Source organism: Haliotis rufescens, unplaced genomic scaffold, assembly GCF_023055435.1.
Source record: "Haliotis rufescens isolate VD_foot unplaced genomic scaffold, xgHalRufe1.0.p SCAF_21, whole genome shotgun sequence".
Lineage (NCBI taxonomy): Eukaryota > Metazoa > Mollusca > Gastropoda > Lepetellida > Haliotidae > Haliotis > Haliotis rufescens.
The window spans coordinates 4,081,782-4,104,772 of NW_025963902.1; the positions used below are offsets into that span (position 1 = coordinate 4,081,782).

Here is a 22,991-nt window from a genome sequence, read left to right on the forward strand (position 1 = left end):
ACATGTTTGCGAGATAACACGCGAAAAAGTGAAAAACACGTGCACCACGGACAACTGCAAATGCACGTGCGGGTAAGGGTATAAAACGATTGCAACGGCAAGTCAGACATCCACAGTGATAAAAAAACCACAAAAGAAATGCCACGACTCACAGTCGAACAACGTGAACGAGCCTTGGGTATGGTACAGATGGAAGCCACCCACGCCCATATTGCACGAACCTTCGGTTGCTCCCGTGTTGCCGTTACAAACTTGATGCAACGTTACAGACAGACAGAGCGGACCGCTGACAGGCCAAGAACAGGCAGACCCAGGGTGACCACGCCCCATAATGACCGGTACTTGCGTACCTTGCACCTTCGAAATCGCTTCCTGACAGTGACGTCATCGGCGACAAATGCCATAGGTCACAGGGTTAGTCGACAGACAGTGGCCAGGAGACTCAGGCCTCATGGAATCAGGGCTTTTAGACCATACAGAGGACAGCTATTGACAGCGCAACATCGTCGTATGCGATTGAGATGGGCCCGGACTGTACAACGCTGGCAACAACGTGACTGGCAGAGGGTTGTCTTCACTGACGAAAGTCGATTCTGTATGTTTAGAGCTGATGGAAGACAACGTGTTTACCGCCGAAGGAGTGAACGAGCGGCGGCGTGTTGCGTGCAGGAGGTCGTACCATATGGTTGAGGGAGTGTCATGGTGTGGGGAGAGATCTGTGGGCAGGAGAGGACACCGTTGGTCATCGTTGACGGAAACTTGACAGCTCAGCGTTACATGGATAACATTCTTCGTCCAGTTGTCCTACCATTTCTCCAACAGCAGCCACGTGGTGTCATTTATCAGCATGACAACGCTAGAGCCCATACAGCCAGAATTGTCACTAACTTCCAACAACGTCAACGTCCTGCCGTGGCCTGCACGCTCACCCGACATGTCCCCCATAGAACACCTCTGGGACTTGATGGATCGTCGTCTTCCACAACGACCCCACCTTCCAGCCAACCGGCAAGAACTGATCTTGGCCCTCCACGAAGAATGGCGTCAAATCCCAAGTGACCTCATCAGATGACTGACTTTTTCTGTGCGTCGAAGAGTTTTTGCGTGTATTGAGGTATTTGGTGGTCACACACGCTACTAATGACTTGTTATTGAACGTGAGCGATTGTTTATGTGATTCTGAAAAGCTTGAGTTTTGTACCACACCCAACTTTGGGGGGCTCTGACGTCATTCTCGGTCGCGGTTTGATTGTCATTTTCAGTGTTGATTATGTTGATATATTGATCTTCTCAATACACTTTACTTCATGCATGTATGTTTTGTTGTTTTTGAGCAAGAGTGATTTCAAACTCTGGTAAAGTTTCTTTTGGACGTCAGTTTATAACAAGTCCAAGCCAGAGAATAGCCAGTCCTTTTTTATTCCACGAAACAGATTCCCTTGGGCGTAACGGACCAAATTGAGTTCATTGATTTAGTTAATATTGAGTGAGTGAGTGAGTATGGTTTTACGCCGCTTTTAGCAATATTCCAGCAATATCACGGCGGGGGACAGCAGAAATGGGCTTCACACAATGTACCCATGTCGGGAATCGAACCCGGGTCTTCGGCGTGACGAGCGAACGCTTTAACCACTAGGCTACCCGACCGCCCCTAGTTAATATTGAAGTCACATAGGTAGTATTTCAGCGTTGTCGTGACTATCAATTGTTATACATACAATATATACTAAACAACAAAAGTTCCTGTGACATTGAATAAGATTTAGTGCAAAGTTATGTTTTTTACCAAATCTGAAACAATTTCGGTTTGCAACAGATAAAAGACTCCTGTAGTGTTCAAATGGTTTAATTTGCCATACTGCCTTCAGCAAACGGGTCCTCTGTCTTGCTGTCATCCCACCCCATACCATAACGCTGCCGCCCCCGAACCGATCTTCTTCCATGACTCAATGATTGACGTAACGTTCACCTCGACGTCGGTACACTCGAATCCGTCTATCGCTGTGGCTGAGGAGAAAACGAGACTCGTCAGTGAATCGAGCTTGTAGACGTGCTTGACGGTGGTTTCCTGTCAAAATGGGACGTCTGGCGGCTCTTCTGGCGACAATCCCTGCACATCTGAGGCGGCGACGTACGGTTTGTGAAGATATTCGTCGAAGGCCAGGGATGCTTCTTGCAGTCACTGTTGCTGACTGGAATAGATTTCGTAGGTGTGTTGTTCGAATCCAGTTGTCTTGTCGATTACTGGTTACGCGTGGCCAGAGGATGGTCTCTGACTGCATTCGTCTGTTGCCAACGTTGCCATAAACACCAAATGGTGTTTCTGTGGACGTTAAATTGTCTTGGAACATCACGTTGACACGATCCTGCTTCAAGCATACCAATGCCTCGCAGATGCTCATTTTCGGACAGGTTTGGCATTTCGTAATGTTGAATAATTGCGTAATTTTGTTGTTTTTCTGACTGGTTGTTGTCAGCACGATGCTTAACAGTGCATATGGAATCCCGTTAACGCACATGTTTTATACCGATTCTTGGGTATGAAATGCATGGGGCTTGCACAAAAGTCAACTTTTGCATGGAATGCATGCTTTTCTGTAGCAGTTGCGTTTTTGTGACTTGATTCCATTCATGTACAACAACATTGAAAACCAAACTTTACTTGTTTGAAAAATAAACTAAAAAAGTGGTGTCACAGGAACTTTTGTTGTCCAGTATATCATTTTCCATGACGCGCTCTACATATTCAGGGTCGTACCAAGGATGGAGCTCTGAGTCAAAACCACTAGCATGGCGAAGGATGTAAAGAGCGAGCCAATCCATCATACTCTGTTTGTGCCAAAGCTGGGCATCCACTGACAATGCGTTGGACAGTCTAAATAAATTCATTGCATCATCTACATTTCATATTTACACTTTTGATGCAAATCACACATTGATGGTTTCGAGTGGGAAGTGACTGGTTCTGAGCAGCAAACGACACTCAATAAACCAAGTCACAGATCCAGGTGCTCGTCTCTTACGACAAATATAGGTTCCCAGAGACCTATGCAACAGGCTGGCCTAGTACTGAGCTTACGATGTTAAAATGGGTCCTGATTTTTTTCTCTCATAGCACAAACATCCTATATTTGGCTCCTCCTTGAGGTCAGGGTAGGCAAGCGGTCCAATGCACAATTCGTAGGTACAAATATGTTGGTCGTGGGTTCGAATCCCGATTTTGATCCTAAGTCTGTCAGTACCGTACCCATGTCCGTCTGTTTCATGAAAGGGCAATCGTCTCCAATGAATACTTTTTTCCTTCGGGATTCCCTTTACATAGATTTCATCTGCACTCAATAAAAGCATCAAATTGCCAGAAAATATTTAGCATGAGTGTTGGTTTGGTTGTTTTGTTGTTTTACCCCGCACTCAGCAATATTCCATCTATATGACGGCTGTCTGTAAATAATCGAGTTCGGACCAGACATTCCAGTTATTAATATCATGAGCATCGATCCACGCGATTTGGCTCGATGACATGCATCAACCAAGTCAGCGAGCCTGACCACCCGATCCCGTTAGTCGCCTTGTACGCGTATTCCATGGTCCAAACAAGTAGGGACTGCGCAGTTGATGCAAGGTTTGTTTGTTTGTTTGTTTGTTGTTTAACGCCGCACTCAGCAATATTCCAGCAATATGACGGTGGTCTGTAAATAATCGAGTCTAGACCAGACAATCCAAGTCAGCGAGCCTGACCACCCGATCCCGTTAGTCGCCTCGTACGACAAGCATAGTCGCCTTTTACAGCAAGCATGGGTTGCTGAAGACCTATTCTATCCCGGATCTTCACGGGTCTCGATGTAGGCAATTGTGATGGGATGACATGCATCAACCAAGTCAGCGAGCCTGACCACCCGATCCCGTTAGTCGACTCTTACGACAAGCATAGTCACTTTTTAATGCAAGCATGGGTTACTGAAGTGTGACTGAACCAAGAGATAAATCTTTCTTGATCAGAAACATGCAATTATATCAGGGGCCTGATTTCATGTACACCCCTTACTTTAAATGGGTGGCGGAATTAAATAAGAACTTCAAGTTAACAGATAAACATAAAATGTCAAATCATCAACGCGCTACCTTGTCACTGGATTGTCTGATCCACTGTCACTAGCTTGCCTTGTTTTCTGGCCGCCATCGTATAGACTCGGTACTGCTGTGCGGCGTCAGGCAACAAGCACTTAATTTTCAGAGCTAATTGTGTGGCGGGTGCAACCGGTAGAACAGGAACACCTGGTTTCATCATTAAGTTTCAATGATCAAATTGGTTTCACCACTAAGTTTCAGTGATCATATTGGTTTCACCACTAAGTTTCAATGATCAAATTGGTTTCACCACTAAGTTTCAGTGATCAAATTGGTTTCACTACTAAGTTTCAGTGATCAAATTGGTTTCACCACTAAGTTTCAGTGATCATATTGGTTTCACCACTAAGTTTCAATGATCATATTGGTTTCACCACTAAGTTTCAATGATCATATTGGTTTCACCTCTAAGTTTCAGGACCCGTGAAGATCCGGGGTAGAATAGTTCTTCAGCAACCCATGCTTGCCGTAAAAGGCGACTAACGGGATCGGGTGGTCAGGCTGGCTGACTTGGTTGATGCATGTCATCGATCCCAATTACGTGGATCGATGCTCATGATATCAATCACTGGATTGTCTGGTCCAGACTCGATTATTAACAGACCGCCGTCATATAGCTGGAATATTGCTGAGTGCGGCGTTACACAACCAACCAACCAACCAAACCAACTAAGTTTCAGTGATTATATTGGTTTCACTACTAAGTTTCAGTGATCATATTGGTTTCACCACTAAGTTTCAGTGATCATATTGGTTTCACTACTAAGTTTCAGTGATCATATTGCTTTCACTACTACGTTTCAGTGATCATATTGGTTTCACCACTAAGTTTCAGTGATCATATTGGTTTCACCACTAAGTTTCAGAGATCACCACTAAGTTTATGTCGATGAAAATGTAAGCATGTCCTACCGTACACACAGCAACCGTGCTGCACAAAACTTCCCGTCAACACTATTAGGATGACGGGATTTCCAAAAGCGTCGAATCATGAGGTTAAATGAACAGGTGAACCCTTGGGTCGTCGGTGATAGTTCTCCATCAGAACAACACATAGTCAGGAAAAACTAAAATGGTCGGATGCCCTAAATAAGTGGTTCTGTCGTAGTCCACGATATAAAGCATTATGGAACAAAGCATCACTTATTCAGCCACTGAAGCCCATTTCTGGTGTCAGCCGCCGTGATATTGCTGGAATATTCCTGAAATGAGTGAGTATGGTTTTACGCCGTTTTTGGCAATATTACAGCAATATTACCAAAGGGGACACCTGGACCCCGTTCCACGTGCACAAAGCGATCTTAGCGCTACGATAATCGTAAGCCTATGTTAAAGTATGGGAGTTACGATCACCTTAGCGCTAAGATCGCTTTGTAGAACGGGGCCCAGGGCTTCACACATTGTACCCATGTGGGGAATAAAACCCGGGGTTTCGGCGCGAAGAGCAAACGCTTTAACCACTAGGGGTACCCCACCGCCACAGGAATATTGCTGAAAGTGGCGTGAAACCATACTCACTCACTCACTCACTCACTCACTCACTCACTGTGAATTACTGTGCTATAAACCAGTAGCATTATGTGATCCAGTGAATCCGTATGTCCTAATAGAAAACTCGAGATAAATTGTTACATTTTATTTTGCATTTTTGAATTAGATACAAATGATTGACCTGTTACTGTGTGTTAAATGGTGGATTATATATATTATGTAAGGCTTCTTTTCAGTGTCACTTACCCAGCTCACATTGTGTCGTTGCAAGAATTACGAAACAAAACACATATTGGTGATATAAAGGTTTTTCAGCAGCGCGTTTTCACGAAGAGAGCATCATGTATCACTTTTGATATCACAATTCAAAAATGACTCGCCACATAGGAAATACACATGATTTTATAACAACGGAGTATACACATTACAGCTGTTTCCATTTTACGACTATCAAATAAAATGAAAATATCGAAAGAATTTGCTTTCACTTAGTGCAGAGAGCGCAGGGGACGAAGTACGTGTTTTTGTATGGGGGACACGGCAGGGATCCACACTGGTACTCGACATTGAACAACAAACGTCCGTCATGGCTCGCGTACCCCCCTTCAATTGACTTTGGGTCTGAATCAAGGCAAATATACTCAGAATTCCCAGCATCATCGTGTTTTGGACCAACAAGGAATCCCCAGTACTCTGTGTTCCAACCTTCCATACACTCGTGTCTTCCAGGAACCAAGATGGCAGACGTTCGAGTGGCACTTCTGCACACAGCGCATGGGGGGTCCTGGTCTGCGAGATCTGATCTCCAGATCTGTTCATACTCTGCTCCGTACAAGAAGTTGTATGAACTCGTGTTTCTGGCGAAGGTTTTTTCAAACTGAGGCTCGGGGTGAGTGCAGAGGATATTAGAACCCGCTCCAGCATGGGAATGATGCCCCCCAACCGTGAAACCTGAAACACATTAGATCAAACGAGCGTAGTCTAAACAAACACGTTATTCTTTTAAAGGAATGAATGTTTTTTTTGTTGTCTGTTGTTTAACGCCGCACACAGCAATATTCCAGCTATAAGATGGCGGTCTGTAAATAATCGAGTCTGGACCAGACGATCCAGTGATTGACATCATGAGCATTGATCCACGCAATTGGGAAACGATGATATGCATCAACCAAGTCAGCGAGCCTGACCACCCGATCCCGTAAGTCGCCTCTTACGACAGGCACAGTCGCCTTTTACGGCAAGCATGGGTTGCTGAAGACATATACTACCCCGGATCTTCACGGGTCTTGTAAAGGAATGGATAGTGCAGTTTCATCCTAATTGCCTGTTGGTACTCATGTCTGAATGTGACAACCCAGAAGCTGATGTTCAAAGTAACAAACCACTCTGTCGGGGTGTAATGATATACAATGCGCCAGATCGCACATTGTAACTAACCATGGCCAATCATGACTCTTCGGGTAGGCATGGGGCAATGGGATTTGAAGACCGCCAATAACCGCCATAACCGCCAAGGGGACGTTCAAAACGCGTCCCCACATTAAATGTTAATTATATTTCTTATTGTGTATTTAAGCTACTTGATGTAATCCACCAACCTGGTGCAGATTACACATGACCTACCGTATTCGACGTAATAAGCGCCCAGGGCGCTCTCAAAATAAGAAATAGGGGGCTCTTATTAGAATATTATTTTGGTGGAAAAACAGAGTTGAAAGATAAATTTCGTGGTTTATGCTGACAGCCTGAAATGTTTATATATGACAGATATATTTTTCCAGAATTTAATTGCCCAAAATTAAGGGTGTATATAACACACGAGTGCGTATTATACCCGAATATGTAAGTCTTGTGTACATTGATCAATCGGAAGGGGTGCTAATTGGGATTGTTCACTTGCCAATATATTAGCAAATATAGCCGTGGGCGCTTATGAGAGCGGGGCGCTTATTACGTCGAATACGGTATTTCATATTTTGAAGATAGTCCGTGTGCGTTTGGAAACAATCAATTGATCCAACAAACAAACATTAACTTGAAATATGAAACATCAAGCACCATTTATGGATATATTAGTATTTAGAAAACGCAAACAGCTTCAATGGGTTGTTTTCATTGAGGATAAGGAGTCTCATGAGACATGTATACCCAAGGAAAATGTCATTCCAATATTTCATGTTCGGTGATCCACCTAGCAGATAAGAACCAAATGCTTAGAATAAACCCTTTCTCACTACTGTAAAATGTTTAGTAACTTTATTGAGATAATGATGTTTAGAATAAACAAATTGTTTCATCCTTAACATGGTGAGTAGTTTTAAGATTAAGATTTAAAAATAAATTAAATTCTACGGTTGTAAAATGGTGAGAAACGATAGGTTCGAATAAGCCAATTCTTTCAAGACTGGAAACTGGTCGGTAACATACTAACAAGTGGTGGGTAACAAGAGAGATAGAATATACCAGTTTTACTACTGTAAACTTGTGAGTTACTTTAAGGTGAATATTTTTGGAATGCAATTCTAACAACTGTAAAATGGCTTGTAACTTTAGGATAACCATGTTGAGAATACGGCAATTCTTAGAACTGTAAAATGGCTAGTAACTTGAGGATAAACATGTTAAGAAATACGGCAATTCTTACAACTGTAAAATGGCTAGTAACTTTAGGATAAACATGTTAAGAAATACGGCAATTCTTACAACTGTAAAATGGATAGTAACTTTAGGATAACCATGTTGAGAAATACGGCAATTCTTATAACTGTAAAATGGCTAGTAACTTGAGGATAAACATGTTAAGAAATACGGCAATTCTTACAACTGTAAAATGGCTAGTAACTTTAGGATAAACATGTTAAGAAATACGGCAATTCTTACAACTGTAAAATGGATAGTAACTTTAGGATAACCATGTTGAGAAATACGGCAATTCTTAGAACTGTAAAATGGCTAGTAACTTGAGGATAAACATGTTAAGAAATACGGCAATTCTTACAACTGTAAAATGGCTAGTAACTTTAGGATAAACATGTTAAGAAATACGGCAATTCTTACAACTGTAAAATGGATAGTAACTTTAGGATAACCATGTTGAGAAATACGGCAATTCTTATAACTGTAAAATGGCTTGTAACTTGAGGATAAACATGTTAAGAAATACGACAATTCTTAGAACTGTAAAATGGCTAGTAACTTGAGGATAAACATTTTTAGAAATACGACAATTCTGAGAACTGTAAAATGGCTGGTAACGTGAGGATAATGATGTTAAGAAATGTGACAATTCTTACAACTGTAAAATGGATAGTAACTTGAGGATAAACATGTTAAGAAATACGGCAATTCTTACAACTGTAAAATGGCTTGTAACTTTAGGATAACCATGTTGAGAAATACGGCAATTCTAACAACTGTAAAATGGCTTGTAACTTGAGGATAAACATGTTAAGAAATACGACAATTCTTACAACTGTAAAATGGCTAGTAACTTGAGGATAAACATTTTTAGAAATACGACAATTCTGAGAACTGTAAAATGGCTGGTAACGTGAGGATAATGATGTTAAGAAATGTGACAATTCTTACAACTGTAAAATGGATAGTAACTTGAGGATAAACATGTTAAGAAATACGGCAATTCTTACAACTGTAAAATGGCTTGTAACTTGAAGATAAAGATGATTTGAAATGTGACAATTCTTACAACTGTAAAATGGCTAGTAACTTGAGGATAAAGATGTAAAGAAATACGACAATTCTTACAACTGTAAAATGGCTTGTAACTTGAGGATAAAGATGTTAAGAAATGTGACAATTCTTACAACTGTAAAATGGCTAGTAACTTGAGGATAAACATGTTTAGAAATACGACAATTCTTACATCTGTAAAATGGTTAGTAACTTTAGGATAAAGATGTGAAGAAATACAACAATTCTTACCACTGTAAGCGAGATAGGATCCCCCCGGACACGTGTCATGCCCCCATCGTGTGTAGACGGCACCACCACGACGTTCTACAAACCAATAATGCAACATTAGGTATATGCTTGTTGGAATTGGTCTTCAGAAACTCAAGCTTGTCGTAAGATGCGACTAACGGAAACGAATAGTCAGTCTTCGACAAAAACCATTTCCATGATCATAAGAAATCTCTCACAACAGAGTTTATTGTACAATTCCGACTATGTCATACGTATGTGTTATGAATCATTATCAAATAATGATGATGCCAGGTGTTCGCTAAAAGGTGAACGTATCCTACCCTACCGGTGGCACCGTCACAAACACATGCAAAGGCAAGTCATTAAATAAAATCTTTTGATACCTTCACTGAGGACAGGAATGTTGTAATCTAGATCAAACAACTTTTGAACAACTCTTCGCAGAAAGAACATGCTCGACTGTCCATGAAAATGAAGACACCAAAGACTGGAGCTGCTGGAATACTGATCGACATTAAAAGAAAGTTACCTTTTTGAAAGTTAGTCATCTCTCTTGTAGTAGTAGTAGTCTTTGGTGGAGTTGTTCGTCTCTCTCATCTTCATCTACAATGTTGTGAGTCGCCATATGGCTGAAATAATGCTGATGCGACGTTAAATCTTAACTCACTCACTCTACAATGTTGTGAGTCGCTATATGGCTGAAATAATGCCAATGCGACGTTAAATTTTAACTCACTCACTCACTCTACAATGTTGTGATGTAGATATATGATTTATACCTACCAAGCTTAGTCTGGGTGTCCACGAGTCCTCCGTCCACATCCATGGTGTGACGCAACCGGATCTCAGCGCTGTTCATCAGTCTCACGTTTTCACTGAACATGGCAGACATTGCATCCATGCGCTGTGTCAGGTTCTCCGCCATCTCCTGCGTGTCCTGCAAAGATGTCTTCATCTCAGTTGCACTGGGAACAGATGCAGTTGACACCACCTTGAAGATGCAAAAGAGCAAGCACGTCAGAAATCTAACCAAACACGCCATCATGAAGTATACGAACACCAAATGTAGATGAGAACAGCCTTGACTGTTTGTGTGCATCATGCGTATTCCATGGTCCAAACAGGTCGGGACTGCGCAGTTGATGCACGGTGTGTTTGTTTGTTTGTTTGTTTGTTTGTTTGTTGTTTAACGCCGCACTCAGCAATATTCCAGCAATATGACGGCGGTCTGTAAATATGCAAGTCTGGACCAGACAATCCAAGACAGTGAGCCTGACCACCCGATCCCGTTAGTCGCCTCTTACGACAAGCATAGTCGCCTTTCACGGCAGTCATGGGTTGCTGAAGACCTATTCTAACCCGGATCTTCACGGGTCAGTAGTAGTAGTAGTCACGGGTCAGTAGTAGTAGTAGTAGTAGTAGTAGTAGCATTGCCAACTGTGCCCAATGGATCTGTTTCGGAGGATAATCGAGGGTGGTTATGTTCTTGCGTTGACGTTTTAAATTCTCCATTGAATTCCTCACATACATTACATCTGCAGTAGTCATCTCTGGTTCCCAGGTGATTCTTTGCATAAACGTTCACATCAGTATCATATCTTATCCCATCTTGTCTTTCATCATGTTGGTAACAGGTCACGCCTTTCTGCAGGAACCTCCTTGCTCTCCATGTTACCACTCACAGCCGTACCTTTCACTTCCACGGTGCCTCCTTCAGTGATATCACTGTATTGTTTGTAAATACTGTGACACGAATGCCCCACACCGCTGAAAGAAATATCATCCCCCGGCCCTGTCGCTGATGTATGTTGGTCTGTCCAAAACACATATGCATTCATCCTATCACACGTGTATGTATACAGAACACCGAAACAATGTGCCCTACACACATCTGCGACGTCCTGCTGTTGTAGGAACGCTCCATTATATTCAGGAATGGATAGTTGTTGTTGTTGTTGTTGTCAACGTCATATATTCTTAATTTCAATGAATTTACACTTCGCAGTAAACTGTTGTTTTATTTGGACACTCAAGTACAGTAAACTACGGTTATAACGAACACGCTTATAACGAACTAACGGATATAACGAACTAACTTTTTAGTCCCGACTATATGCTGTAGTTATGCTGTATATATGCTTATAACGAATTACGGTTATAACGAACTAAAATTAGTAGTCCCTTTGAGTTCGTTATAACCGTAGTTTACTGTAAATGATTTCAAAACATAGTACGATTATAGAATTCAGTACATCTTTAGCCACAGGTGTTTTCCGACGCTGTCATGTCCCAGGGGTTAGCGAAACCTAAATTTCGAGAAGGGATTTTATAGTCTCTGCTCAAATCATACTAGCTTATTTGGTCAAAGTGTAGAACTATGTATTTTAAGGTGGAGAATATCCTCGTAACTATCCATACCTTCAACATAATAGGCCTCGGATCCATTATATCTAAGTGAGTGAGTGAGTTTGGTTTTACGTCGCTTTTAGCAATATGCCAGCAATATCACGGCGGGGGACACCAGAAATGGGCTTCGCACATTGTACCCATGTCGGGATTAGAACCTAGGACTTCGGCGTGACGAGCGAACGCTTTAACCCGACCGCCCCTCAAAGGAATGAAGATTTACTCGAACATTGCCCTCAACAGCATTGACCCAAGGTGTCCACGTTATCTGACGTCGAGAATGAGTGGTTGAGTTGCGTCGCTTAGCCGTGCCAGGAGACTCACCTTGAAGACGACCCTTGTTCTGTGGAAAGATACCCATAATCGAAGTTTGAACAAAGTGGTAACGTCAAGGGACTGAGTAACGTTGTTGTCATTACCCCCAAAGTGAGCGTGAAACCCCACATACTCACTAGATTGATTGTAATCTGTCTGTATTCTGTATATTAGCCATAGGTGTTTTCCGACATAGTCATGTCCAAGAGGTTAGCGAAATATGAACACCTAATTATTAAGAAATCGAGTCAGATATCATAAACATGGCATGGCACGGGAGCGAGTTTAGTATTTTATTTTTTACTCGTGGAACACGTGCAGAAAACGGTAAGTCGCTTGAACTGGGTCACGCGTATGAATACAGACACAAGCTAAAACACCACCTGATCATGACCTCGTACTAATGCTCGGTACATCTATAAATACTTTACTAAGGACGTGAACCCATAATACATCATAACTTTAAATTCTGAGCATTTGACTTCATTTTGAGAACAAAACAATCGTGTTTCTTTCTGAAAGTTTGTTCCCTGGTAACTGTGCACAATGTCACCAAGGATGTCCTACAGGAGACATTTTGGAATTGGTGGCCAAGTAAACCCTTCTGGTATAAGTTCAGCTTAGCGCTTGTAGGCAAGAACTGGACATCGCTCGTCATCCGTGGCCCAGGCTCTCGGGGTGACAGAAGGAACATCGCGAATGCTGACCTCAGTTGAACTCAAGGAACTCGTACCCACTGGAAACATCCCCCTAGTTGATGTTTCTCTGCGGAGAGACACCCCTTAAAGTGGTTGCATACACACAACAAATTCAAGAAATGGGTATATAGTTGGTATCATTTTGTAGGAAAATATGTCCTGAATCAAATTACGCAATAAAAAAAAACAAGTCACCACGACATTTTTTCAATAAGTGGCGCCATCTAGAGGCACCGGATGATAAAATCATTTTGCCAATAAAATGGTCATTTTAAAGTTTGATTATTAAATGAGTGTTTTTAAATAGACATATTACAGTATTGATATGACACAAAACAGAAAAATGAAAATTCAACTCAAAACATTTTAATTTCACACATCATTTGATGTAATTTGAAAAGCACATTTTCCAAAAATATTGATTCATCAGTCAAAAAAGCATTTTTCAAAATCAAGATATTTTTCAAACTGGCTTATTTCTAATGTTTATTCATTGTAAAATAAAATTATAAAATAAAAACAACATGTTACCAGAGGATATTCAAATTATTTTTAATCAACACAGCATACCCCACCGCATGCATTAAGTGACCTCATACATCTAGCATACCTTCCTTGGGTCCGTTCTACAAAGCTATTGTAGCTCTAAAGTTATAGTAACTCTCATCACCCGTTGGGATCCGGGGTAGAATAGGTTTTCAGCAACCCATGAAAAGGCGGCCATGCTTGTCGTAAGAGGCGACCAACGGGATCGGGTGGTCAGGCTCGCTGACTTGGTTAATGCATGTCATCGATCTCAATTGTGTGGATCGATGCTCAAGATATCAATCACTGGATTGTCTGGTCCAGACTCGATTATCTACAGACCGCCGTCATATAGCTGGAATATTGCTGAGTGCGGCGTAAAACAACATACATCCAAACTGTAACTCCCATATTTTAACATAGACTTACGACTGTCGTTGCGCTACGATCACTTGTGGAACGGGGCCCTTCGCGCTTGGTACTACATGTAATTTCTAATGGGGTTAGTAGCTTCTGCTCCACATACATTAATACATATTTTGAACTGTACGTCTACATTGTGTAATGCCGTGGGAATGAATGAATCAGATGCATATGCCTCATGTCCTGTGATTGATCAAATAGATTCGTGCTTTCCTCAAGTCATAATAAGTATGGTTAATGGACAGGACCATCCCACACAAGCAAATCATGTATCAGAGATGTGTATACGGTATGCAGAAATTCTTCAAGATGGTATGATAATAAGATGAACAGTTTCTGAACTGAGCTATCACCCTACATTCAGAACTCGGTGGTCCGGTCACGGCAACTGGCTAGCACGGGTTTACTTAGTAAACGATTAGTAATGACAGATAATAGACATTCTGATTATTTGAAACAATTTTATTTCCGTTGCTTTTGTTTAGACTACAGCTTTAACATAATTCTTCAACATATTGGTTATTTACACTGTATAGACTGCAGAGTAACGTCACAGTGGAATAGCACCTTAGTAGTCACTTGGCCAAGGATGAAAAACAAGATTTTCGTTCCCACATTTTCCTGTATACCTTAAACCTTTTCTTTGGAATAAAGGAGGTATCTTTTCACAGTTTCCATTGGGTAGCAAACTTGCAAATGTGTGCATGAATTTTCAGGGGCTCAAAATTGCATAATTTGAAGGGAAAATGCATAATTTGACAAAATTGGCTGTAACATTTCTATTTAGTCATTCAACTATCCAAATTATGTCTTTGGTTATAGGTTTTATGTTCGGTTATCTGAATTTGTCAAACATTTATTTAATTTATTTGTTACTCTAATTCTCAGTAAAAACATTGAAAAAATCGTGTTTTCTACTTCATTTTTAAAACCTTGTGAGTAGGTAAGACACTAATTCCGTTGAATGGTGACAATAAAACCTCTGTAACTGTGTGTCGAAATCTGCCTGAACCTCACATTTGATAATGTAGGAGTAGGGAAATGGGACTTATAAAAACAATGGGAAAATATTGAAAAATAGTTATTCGTCAAAATTTGCCTCGTTTGCTTGACATGCTAGATATCATGAAAATAGTGTCCGGTACCGCCTTAGCATGTCTAGAAGCAGTGACAGGAAGACCATCCCAACAAGCCACCTTGCAGAATATAAAATAAACTTGCCTAAGGCAGGTCGGGACAACTACGGAATGGCCAGCGGTCCGAACTTGACCACACAGAAGGAAGCGAGCTACAAAAACATATTTTATATCACTGGAAAGATCTCGAGGAGACGAATCCAATAATATAATAATAATAATGTGTCCAAGTGTGTTCACATGTTCATAAGCTCAAAAATTGGCTTAAAATTGCATTACTGCAGAAAATTCTGGCAGATTTTTTTTTTCTGCAGAAAAAAACTGGCAGAATTGTTTTTTCTGCAGAAACAACTGTCAAAATTATTTTTTCCTGCAGAAATACATGGCAGAATTAATTTTATTCTGCAGTATTATCTTGCAGTAACTTGTTTATCAAACTTTTATTTTGTGCAGAGAGCACAGGGAACAAAGTAATTGTTCTTGTATGGAGGACACGGAAGGGCTCCACAGCTGAACACAACGTTAAACAACCAATGGCCGTTATGGTCCTGATACCCGCCTTCTATGGACTCTGGATCTGAATCAAGACAGATGTAATCGCTGTTCCCTGCATCATCGTGTTTCGTGCCGACCAAGAAACCATAGTACTCTGTGTTCCAACCTGTCATGCACTCGTGTCGTCCGGGAACCAAGATGGCGGTTGTTCGAGTGACACTTCGGCACACAACGCATGGTGCATCTTGGTCGGCAAGACTTGTTTTCCAGATCTCTTCATACTCTGCTCCGTACAAGTAGTTGTGGTTGGTCGTGTTTCTGTAGAAGGTTCTGTCGAACTGTGGAGATGAATGAGTGCACAAAGCATTGGTTCCTGCCCCTGTGTGACCGAAAAGTCCTCCAGTGGCGAAACCTGTAGAGATACAGTAAACTACGTTTATAACGAACACGCTTATAACGAACTGATGGATATACCGAACATATTTTTGGTCCCGGTCATTTGCTGTATATATGCTGTATATATGCTTAAAACGAACTACGGTTATATCGAACTAAAATCAGTGGTCCCTTTGAGTTCGTTTTAACCGTAGTTTACTGTATTATTAAGACAGCTATTGTCTATGTGATACTCAGGAAGGAAATGTGGATAAGCCACTTGAAACAGTGTAATGAGCTGCGTCCTTTGATTGTGGGTTCGAATCCTAGAATCCCTCATTATATTTCTTTAGAATCGCATCATTTCAATGTTTCCACCGACTCACGTGCCGTGATATAAATGAATTAGTGTTAAAAGCGACAATAAACTCAGCTCTCCACTCACACTATAATAACATGAATGTCTACAGATCTGATAAGGGGCGATAGGGTAGCCTTGTGGTTTAAGCGTTCGTCCGTCACGCCGAAGACCCGGGTTCGATTCCTCACATGGGTACAATGTGTGAAGCCCATTTATGGTGTCCCTGCGTGGTGAAATTGTTTGAATATAGCTAAAAGATGCGCAAAACCATACTCACTCACTCACAGATCTGATAGCATTATTTAAAGAAGACAATTTCATATGTTTTTCTGTCCATGTGCATGGATTAATGACTCGTCAAGGTATAGAATACTCAAATACAGGATTATGTGACCAACAAAAAGAAGAAGAATGTGGTCACAGACGCCAATCTCAACAGCAGTTCTTTCATCTGACGGGGACAGGGGTGGCCCAGCCGTCTAAGGCGCCGCGATTCGCTGTGCAGAGTTGCGTCCCTTGGGCACGCCAGAAAATTATGATTGTGGGTTCGAATCCCGGTTCGTCCCGATTATGTTTCTAGGTTTGTCAGAACCATATCCGTGCTCGTGGGTCTCACCGAAGTGGTAAACGTCTGAGACCTGCATCACTTCGGGATTTCCTCCCACATTAAGCTTACACGCCGTGATATAACTGGAATACTGTTAAAAGCGGCTTTGAACCCAACTCGCTTACTCACACTTTCTGACAAATAAAAGACTTGGGACCACTCCTCACCTGTATACGCTATATCGGATCCTTCTGGACACACGTGCTGCCCCCAGCGTGTGTAGATTGCCCCGCCTGGATGTACTGTGAAGATAATAATTGAAAGATAATAAAGGGAGTGAGTAAGTTTTAAATAATCGTTCAAATATTTTATGGCGTGTCAGCTTTAATAATGTGTGTATTTCGGATGCGCCATATCTCATGAAGTCTGTTTCAAATCGCTACGTAATTACGATGGTCTAGTCTGAGGGTATACAACCTAATCTGCCATATGAGACTCTAGAATGTCAATAGTCATATTTCCTACCGGGTACCCGTTCACTGCTGGTTAACAGAGGCATTTTTCGAGGCATTTAGAGAAATAACAAGGTTACGAAAGGTAACACATGTTTGAGTGTCGGGCACTCCAAGAACAAGCCAAATGTTTGTTGTTATATACGGGAAGACGTACCATTCTTTGCGTGCAGAAAGCAGGTGAGCAATTAAATATTACATTACAACCGCATCAGCTGTGTTGCAGCTATTTGCTGCAAAGTAGCACAGGTCGTGGACGTTTACAACGAGCACGGGTATGTCGCTGTTAGGAAATGGTCTAGGATTCGATATCACAATGACTGAAGTGTGTCGCACCATAGACCAGCTAGCTCCCAATCTGTGGTCGCACCTTAGACCAGTTGGCTCCCAATCTGTGGTCGCACCTTAGACCAGTTGGCTCCCAATCTGTGGTCGCACCTTAGACCAGTTGGCTCCCAATCTGACAGAATCACGAGCAAAACGTATTCCTAACGTTTCCTCTGTTTATGAGGTGTTACAAGATGTTAATCAGACGTTTGTGATTCAAACCCGTGTAAACGAATTCTGGCCCGGCTAAGGGACATAATTCTGCAATTGAAGTCGTGATGCCCGTCCGTGAAGATCCGGGTTAGAATTATAGGTCTTCAGTTACCCATGCTTACCGTAAAAGGCGACTAACGGGATCTAGTGGTCAGGCTCGCTGACTTGGTTGATGCATGTCATCGTATCCCAATTGCGTAGATATATGCTCATGATGTCAATCAGTGGACTGTCTGGTCCAGATTCGATTATTTACAGACCGCCGTCATAGAGTTGTAATATTGCTGAATGCGACGTTAAACAACAAATAAATAAACAAAAACGCGTCTCCAACAATAGGCCACATGCGAAGAGCAATCAAAGCGCCAAGGGGATTCCAGGTTAGATGAGGTCCCCAGCTACGTATGTCTGTCGTATGGGTGTATCGGGTGGATAGGTCGATGCCTTGATTGATAGCATGTCATCATACCCGGGTGGGTCGGGGCGTTGCTCATGGTATCAACCACTGATTTGTCTGGTCAGGATAACAGGCCGCCGTGACAGAGTTGCAATTTTGCTAGAAGCCGCGTTAAACAACATTCAGACAAACAAATGATGAAAGAATAATGTTGAAATTGAAATAATACATAGAAAATATATATGAAACCTGAATCAATTTTCGGTTAAATATTATGCATTTGTCTTTGTGTTTGTTTTTCTACATAACCCATATATATTTATTAAAAAACAAAACACTAGGAGACATCTGAAGACAAAGGTGTGATTTAATCAGACCAAATTACAGTCCTCAATTAGAAACATGTAACCCAGGAGACAAGGGACCTTATGGGTGCTAGGATACAACTTTGCTGTGACGTCATAAAGACGTTTGACGTCAATTACGTCAGTGAAAAATCGCCATGGGGGGACTGTACGAACATAACTTAGTTTTCTCTCGTTAGTTCGTAATGGAATAAAAACATCATTTCAAAATCTCCCAGCATGCATATCTACTTTCAATTCATCAGACATTATGTCTAAAATCTTTAATTATGGCATAAACAGTTATTAGTCGGAAAATGTTTTATGTCACGTATCTTGATTGTTATTTGCCGATACTGTAGTTTGAAAATATAATAAAAAGTAAAAATATGATTTTTCACCCATGATTTGTCCTCCTCTATCACCCGGTGGGTCACATGTAAATACGTCCCATTATTTTACGTATCCAGGTGCTATTCAACTATGACTCGTCAAATGTGTCTTACCAGCGTCTGTTTTGTTGTCCGCGAGTACAGGCCCGCCTCTTTGCCCCATCGCTTGCCTCATTTTCACATCTGCACTTTTCATCAATCTCAGACTTTCTCCAAATATCGCTGCCATTGCATCCATGCGTTCGGTTAGGTTCTCCGTCATTGACCGTGTCTCGCCTATAATAGTTCCCAATTCAGTGGCATTCAGAACATCCTTGGCGACACTCGTGTTGATGATACAGAAGAGGGAGAACGTGAGAAACCTCGCCAGAGACGCCATGACGACTTCGGAACTGATCCCCTGGTTTACTTAGCTTCATACAGTCTGTAAAATAGCTCATGTTTAAGATAGGTGAGGACAAGTTGTCCATGACACTTTGAGTATATTTGCTTTGCGATATGGCATAATTGTACCATTACCGTTTGTCATCGTTTTCGAAGAATATAGGAAGCACGAGTGGGCCATGCCAGTCGTCTAATGTAACGATCGTGGGTTCGAATCCGAAAAAGGGGCACGGGTGGCCCAGTTGTCTAAGGCGCCGCGATTTGCTGCGCAGAGTTGCGTCCCTTGGGCGCACCAGAAACCTATGATTGTGAGTTCGAATCCCGGTTCGTCCCGATTATGTTTCTAGGTTTGTCAGAAACATACCCGTGCTCGTGGGTTTCAAAGAAATGGTACACGTCTAAGACCTGCATCAGTTCTGGCTTTTCTCCCACATTAAGCTGACACGCCGCGATATAACTGGAATACTGTTGAAAGCGGCGTTAAACCCAACTCACTCACGCATTCGATGAATAGATCAAGCGTCAATGACGTAATGTCCGTCGCAATATTTGTTTGTTGTTTAAAGCCACCCTCATTAATATACATGTTTACACGGCGGCTTTTAAAAACTCGAGTTCTGACAAGTCAAACCGTTGGTTGATATTATGAGCAACATCGCGACCGACGGGGCACGATGACATGCGTATTTACCAAGTCACCTAGCTTGGTCACCCCATGTATATTTAGTCACCTCGTTCGACCGGCATATACAACGTCAACGCCACGTCAACGCCGATCTCGATTATCTGGCGAAACAGAGGTGACAATTATGTGAATGGATCAGTGAAAATCAGTGATGACACCGGGTGTTCAATTAGAATGCGATGTACACAATATTGACGGTAGTGGGCATATGAGATGTGTGCATATAGAGTGAGTGAGTATTGTCTTTTAGCACTTTTCCAGCAATATCACGGTGGGGGACACCAGAAAAAGGCTTCACACATTCTACCATGTTTGGAATCGAACCTGGGTCTTCGGCGTGACAAGCGAACGCTTTAACCACTAGGCTACCCCAAATCCCCTGCGCATATAGAGGCTATATGTACTCAGATGGTGTTTTAATGTACAAGACCGCCTCCGTGGCCTGGTGGTAGAGCGCCCGCCCGGAGAGCGGAAGGTCCGGGGTTCGATCCCCGACCGCGTCATACCAAACGACGTTAAAAGATGGTACTTGTTGTTACCCTGTCTGGCGCTCGGCATTAAGGGGCTAAAACAAGGACTGGTCGGCTCGGAGTCAGTATACTGTGTCTGAGTGGGGTATTCATGTTAAACTGCGGCATGGTATCTCAGTGTGCTAGCACTATAAATCGGCATTAGTCCGGACCAGAACAAGCAGCCACACAAACACACATGTACATGCACGTTGGTTTATAAGTGCAATAATCTTGGACGTTAAACCCCATTTCACCTCACCTTAATGTACAACTTTTAATCACGATTGATAATGATGTTTATGGACGCTATTTTAGCATCCTCGCAATATTATAGCGGGGATACCGTCAATACTTAGTACACGTTTTAACCAAGAGGAATTAAAGCCCGGGTCTGCGTGCAAGCACTGCAAGGCCAAATTAAGGTTTGCAAGGCAAATGATTGTGCTATTTTTAGTTAGTGTTTATGGCTGCTTCCTGTACATTATATTGCTTCTGATACTATCTATATGTGAGAGGAAGGATATTATTGGTACCAACGTTTAACGTCGTTCGGTAAGACGCGACCAGGGGATCGAACCACCGACCTCCGCTCTCAGAGCAGGCGCTTCATCCACAACACCACGGATGCTGTTCATACATCATCACCATGAGGGGATTACTACCCTGGTTTTGTTTGTTTGTTTGTTTGTTGTTAAACGCCGCACTCACCAATATTCCAGCTGTATGACGGCGGTCTGTAAATAATCGAGTCTGGACCAGACAATCTAGTGATTGACATCATGAGCATCGATTGGGATGCGATGACATGCATCAACCAAGTTAGCGAACCTGACCACCCGGTCCCGTTAGTCGCCTCTTACGACAAGCATAGTCGTATTTTACGGCAAGCATGGGTTGAACCCTGGTATTCACAAAGACAAATGCATAATATTTAACCGAAAATTGATTCAGGTTTCATATATATTTATAGGGTTAAAATAACTGTCTGAAGAGAATCCCTAAAAACAGGACAAGGAATTATATCGATAAGGACAATATTTGGTCCACTACATAATTTAAGAAATGAGCTGAAAGTCATCTAATTTCATATGATTAGGGAGCACGGGTGGCCCAGTTTGCTGTGCATAGTTGCGTCCCTTGGGCGCGCCAGAAACCTATGATGGTGGGTTCGATTCCCGATTTGCCCCGATTATGTGTCTAGGTTCGTCAGCACCATACTCGTGCTCGTGGGTTTCACCGAAGTGGTAAACGTCTGAGACCTGCATCACTTCGGCTTTCCTCCCACATTAAGCTGACACGCCGCGATATAACTGGAATAACCCAACTCACTCACTCAGCAGAATACGAATTAGACAATGTTCTTATAACCACTTGGCTATTATAACAACCCTATATCTATTGGTAAGGCTGGAATTTGTCAAGAGGTTTATATTAATTTTAAGAAGCGTTGTCATAATATTTGTGTGAGTGAGAGAGTAACATATGAACATGAGCAGGAGACCCACATTATGACAATATAAACGTGTGGCAATATAGTCATCATGGGTCACGAACGTTCTGCAAATATAATAAAATCTTGCGGTCCAAAAACATCAAGTAAAATAAAGACAACGGACATGGTTAACATGTCTAATGATTTTCATACAATATTTCAATGTAACTTTAAAAGTTGACATTTCAGTAGAAGCCCTTGCCCTAGTCATTTGTATTGATTTGTGTAATATTGTAACTGTTAATTTTTGTAGATTGTCTCTTATGTTATCGTATCATGGTTACTAATTTTACCTAGATAGCACTTGATAAATTATGTTCCTTTATATATTATATACACATCCGTTTGTGTATGTGTGTGCCTGTATGTGTGTGTGTGTGTTTGTGTGTGTATTTGTGTGTGTGTTTGTGTGTGTGTGCCTGTATGTATGTGTGTCTGTATGTGTGTGTGTCTTGGTTCGTGTGTGTGTGCCTGTATGTGTGTGTGTGTCTGTGTTTGTGTGTGTGTGCCTGTATGTGTGTGTCTGTGTTTGTGTGTGTGTGCCTGTATGTGTGTGTCTGTCTGTGTTTGTGTGTGTGCCTGTATGTGTGTGTGTGTTTGTGTGTGCCTGTATGTGTGTGTGTCTGTGTGTGTGCCTATATGTGTGTGTGTGTCTGTGTGTGTGTGTCTGTGTTTGTGTGTGTGTGCCTGTATGTGTGTGTGTGTGTGTCTGTGTGTGCCTGTTTGTGTGTGTGTCTGTGTGTGTATGTATGTCTCTGTGTGTGTGCCTGTATGTGTCTGTGTGTGTGTCTCTGTGTGTGTGCCTGTATGTGTGTGTATGTGTGTGTCTGTGTGTGCGTGTGTGTGTGTGTTTGTGTGTGCGTGTGTGTTTGCGTGTGCGTGTGTGTT

At 42.0% G+C, this 22,991-nt stretch overlaps 2 protein-coding genes across 2 annotated transcripts; both read right to left on the minus strand.

The window, feature by feature from the left end:
* Nucleotides 1–5,749: 5,749 nt before the first annotated feature.
* Nucleotides 5,750–10,654, minus strand: LOC124133451. The gene is made up of 3 exons (XM_046497884.2): nucleotides 10,348–10,654; nucleotides 9,562–9,636; nucleotides 5,750–6,570 (listed from the first exon to the last, which is right to left on the minus strand). The coding sequence occupies exons 1-3, from the start codon at nucleotides 10,607–10,609 to the stop codon at nucleotides 6,104–6,106; spliced, it is 804 nt and encodes a 267-aa protein (XP_046353840.2). The 5' UTR covers nucleotides 10,610–10,654; the 3' UTR covers nucleotides 5,750–6,103.
* A 3,258-nt stretch (nucleotides 10,655–13,912) lies between these two features.
* Nucleotides 13,913–19,441, minus strand: LOC124133395. The gene is made up of 3 exons (XM_046497795.2): nucleotides 19,145–19,441; nucleotides 17,073–17,147; nucleotides 13,913–15,974 (listed from the first exon to the last, which is right to left on the minus strand). The coding sequence occupies exons 1-3, from the start codon at nucleotides 19,407–19,409 to the stop codon at nucleotides 15,508–15,510; spliced, it is 807 nt and encodes a 268-aa protein (XP_046353751.2). The 5' UTR covers nucleotides 19,410–19,441; the 3' UTR covers nucleotides 13,913–15,507.
* Nucleotides 19,442–22,991: the final 3,550 nt, after the last annotated feature.

Excerpts from the sequence above, each read along its gene's own strand:
- LOC124133451 (XM_046497884.2), bottom strand. The coding sequence starts at position 10,609 with ATGATGGCGTGTTTGGTTAGATTTCTGACGTGCTTGCTCTTTTGCATC. Across the intron at positions 9,637-10,347 it reads GGACACCCAGACTAAGCTTG|AACGTCGTGGTGGTGCCGTC; the intron begins GTAGGTATAAAT and ends ATTGGTTTGTAG. Across the intron at positions 6,571-9,561 it reads ATCCTATCTCGCTTACAGTG|GTTTCACGGTTGGGGGGCAT; the intron begins GTAAGAATTGTT and ends AATGTGTTTCAG.
- LOC124133395 (XM_046497795.2), bottom strand. The coding sequence starts at position 19,409 with ATGGCGTCTCTGGCGAGGTTTCTCACGTTCTCCCTCTTCTGTATCATC. Across the intron at positions 17,148-19,144 it reads GGACAACAAAACAGACGCTG|TACATCCAGGCGGGGCAATC; the intron begins GTAAGACACATT and ends TTATCTTCACAG. Across the intron at positions 15,975-17,072 it reads ATCCGATATAGCGTATACAG|GTTTCGCCACTGGAGGACTT; the intron begins GTGAGGAGTGGT and ends GTATCTCTACAG.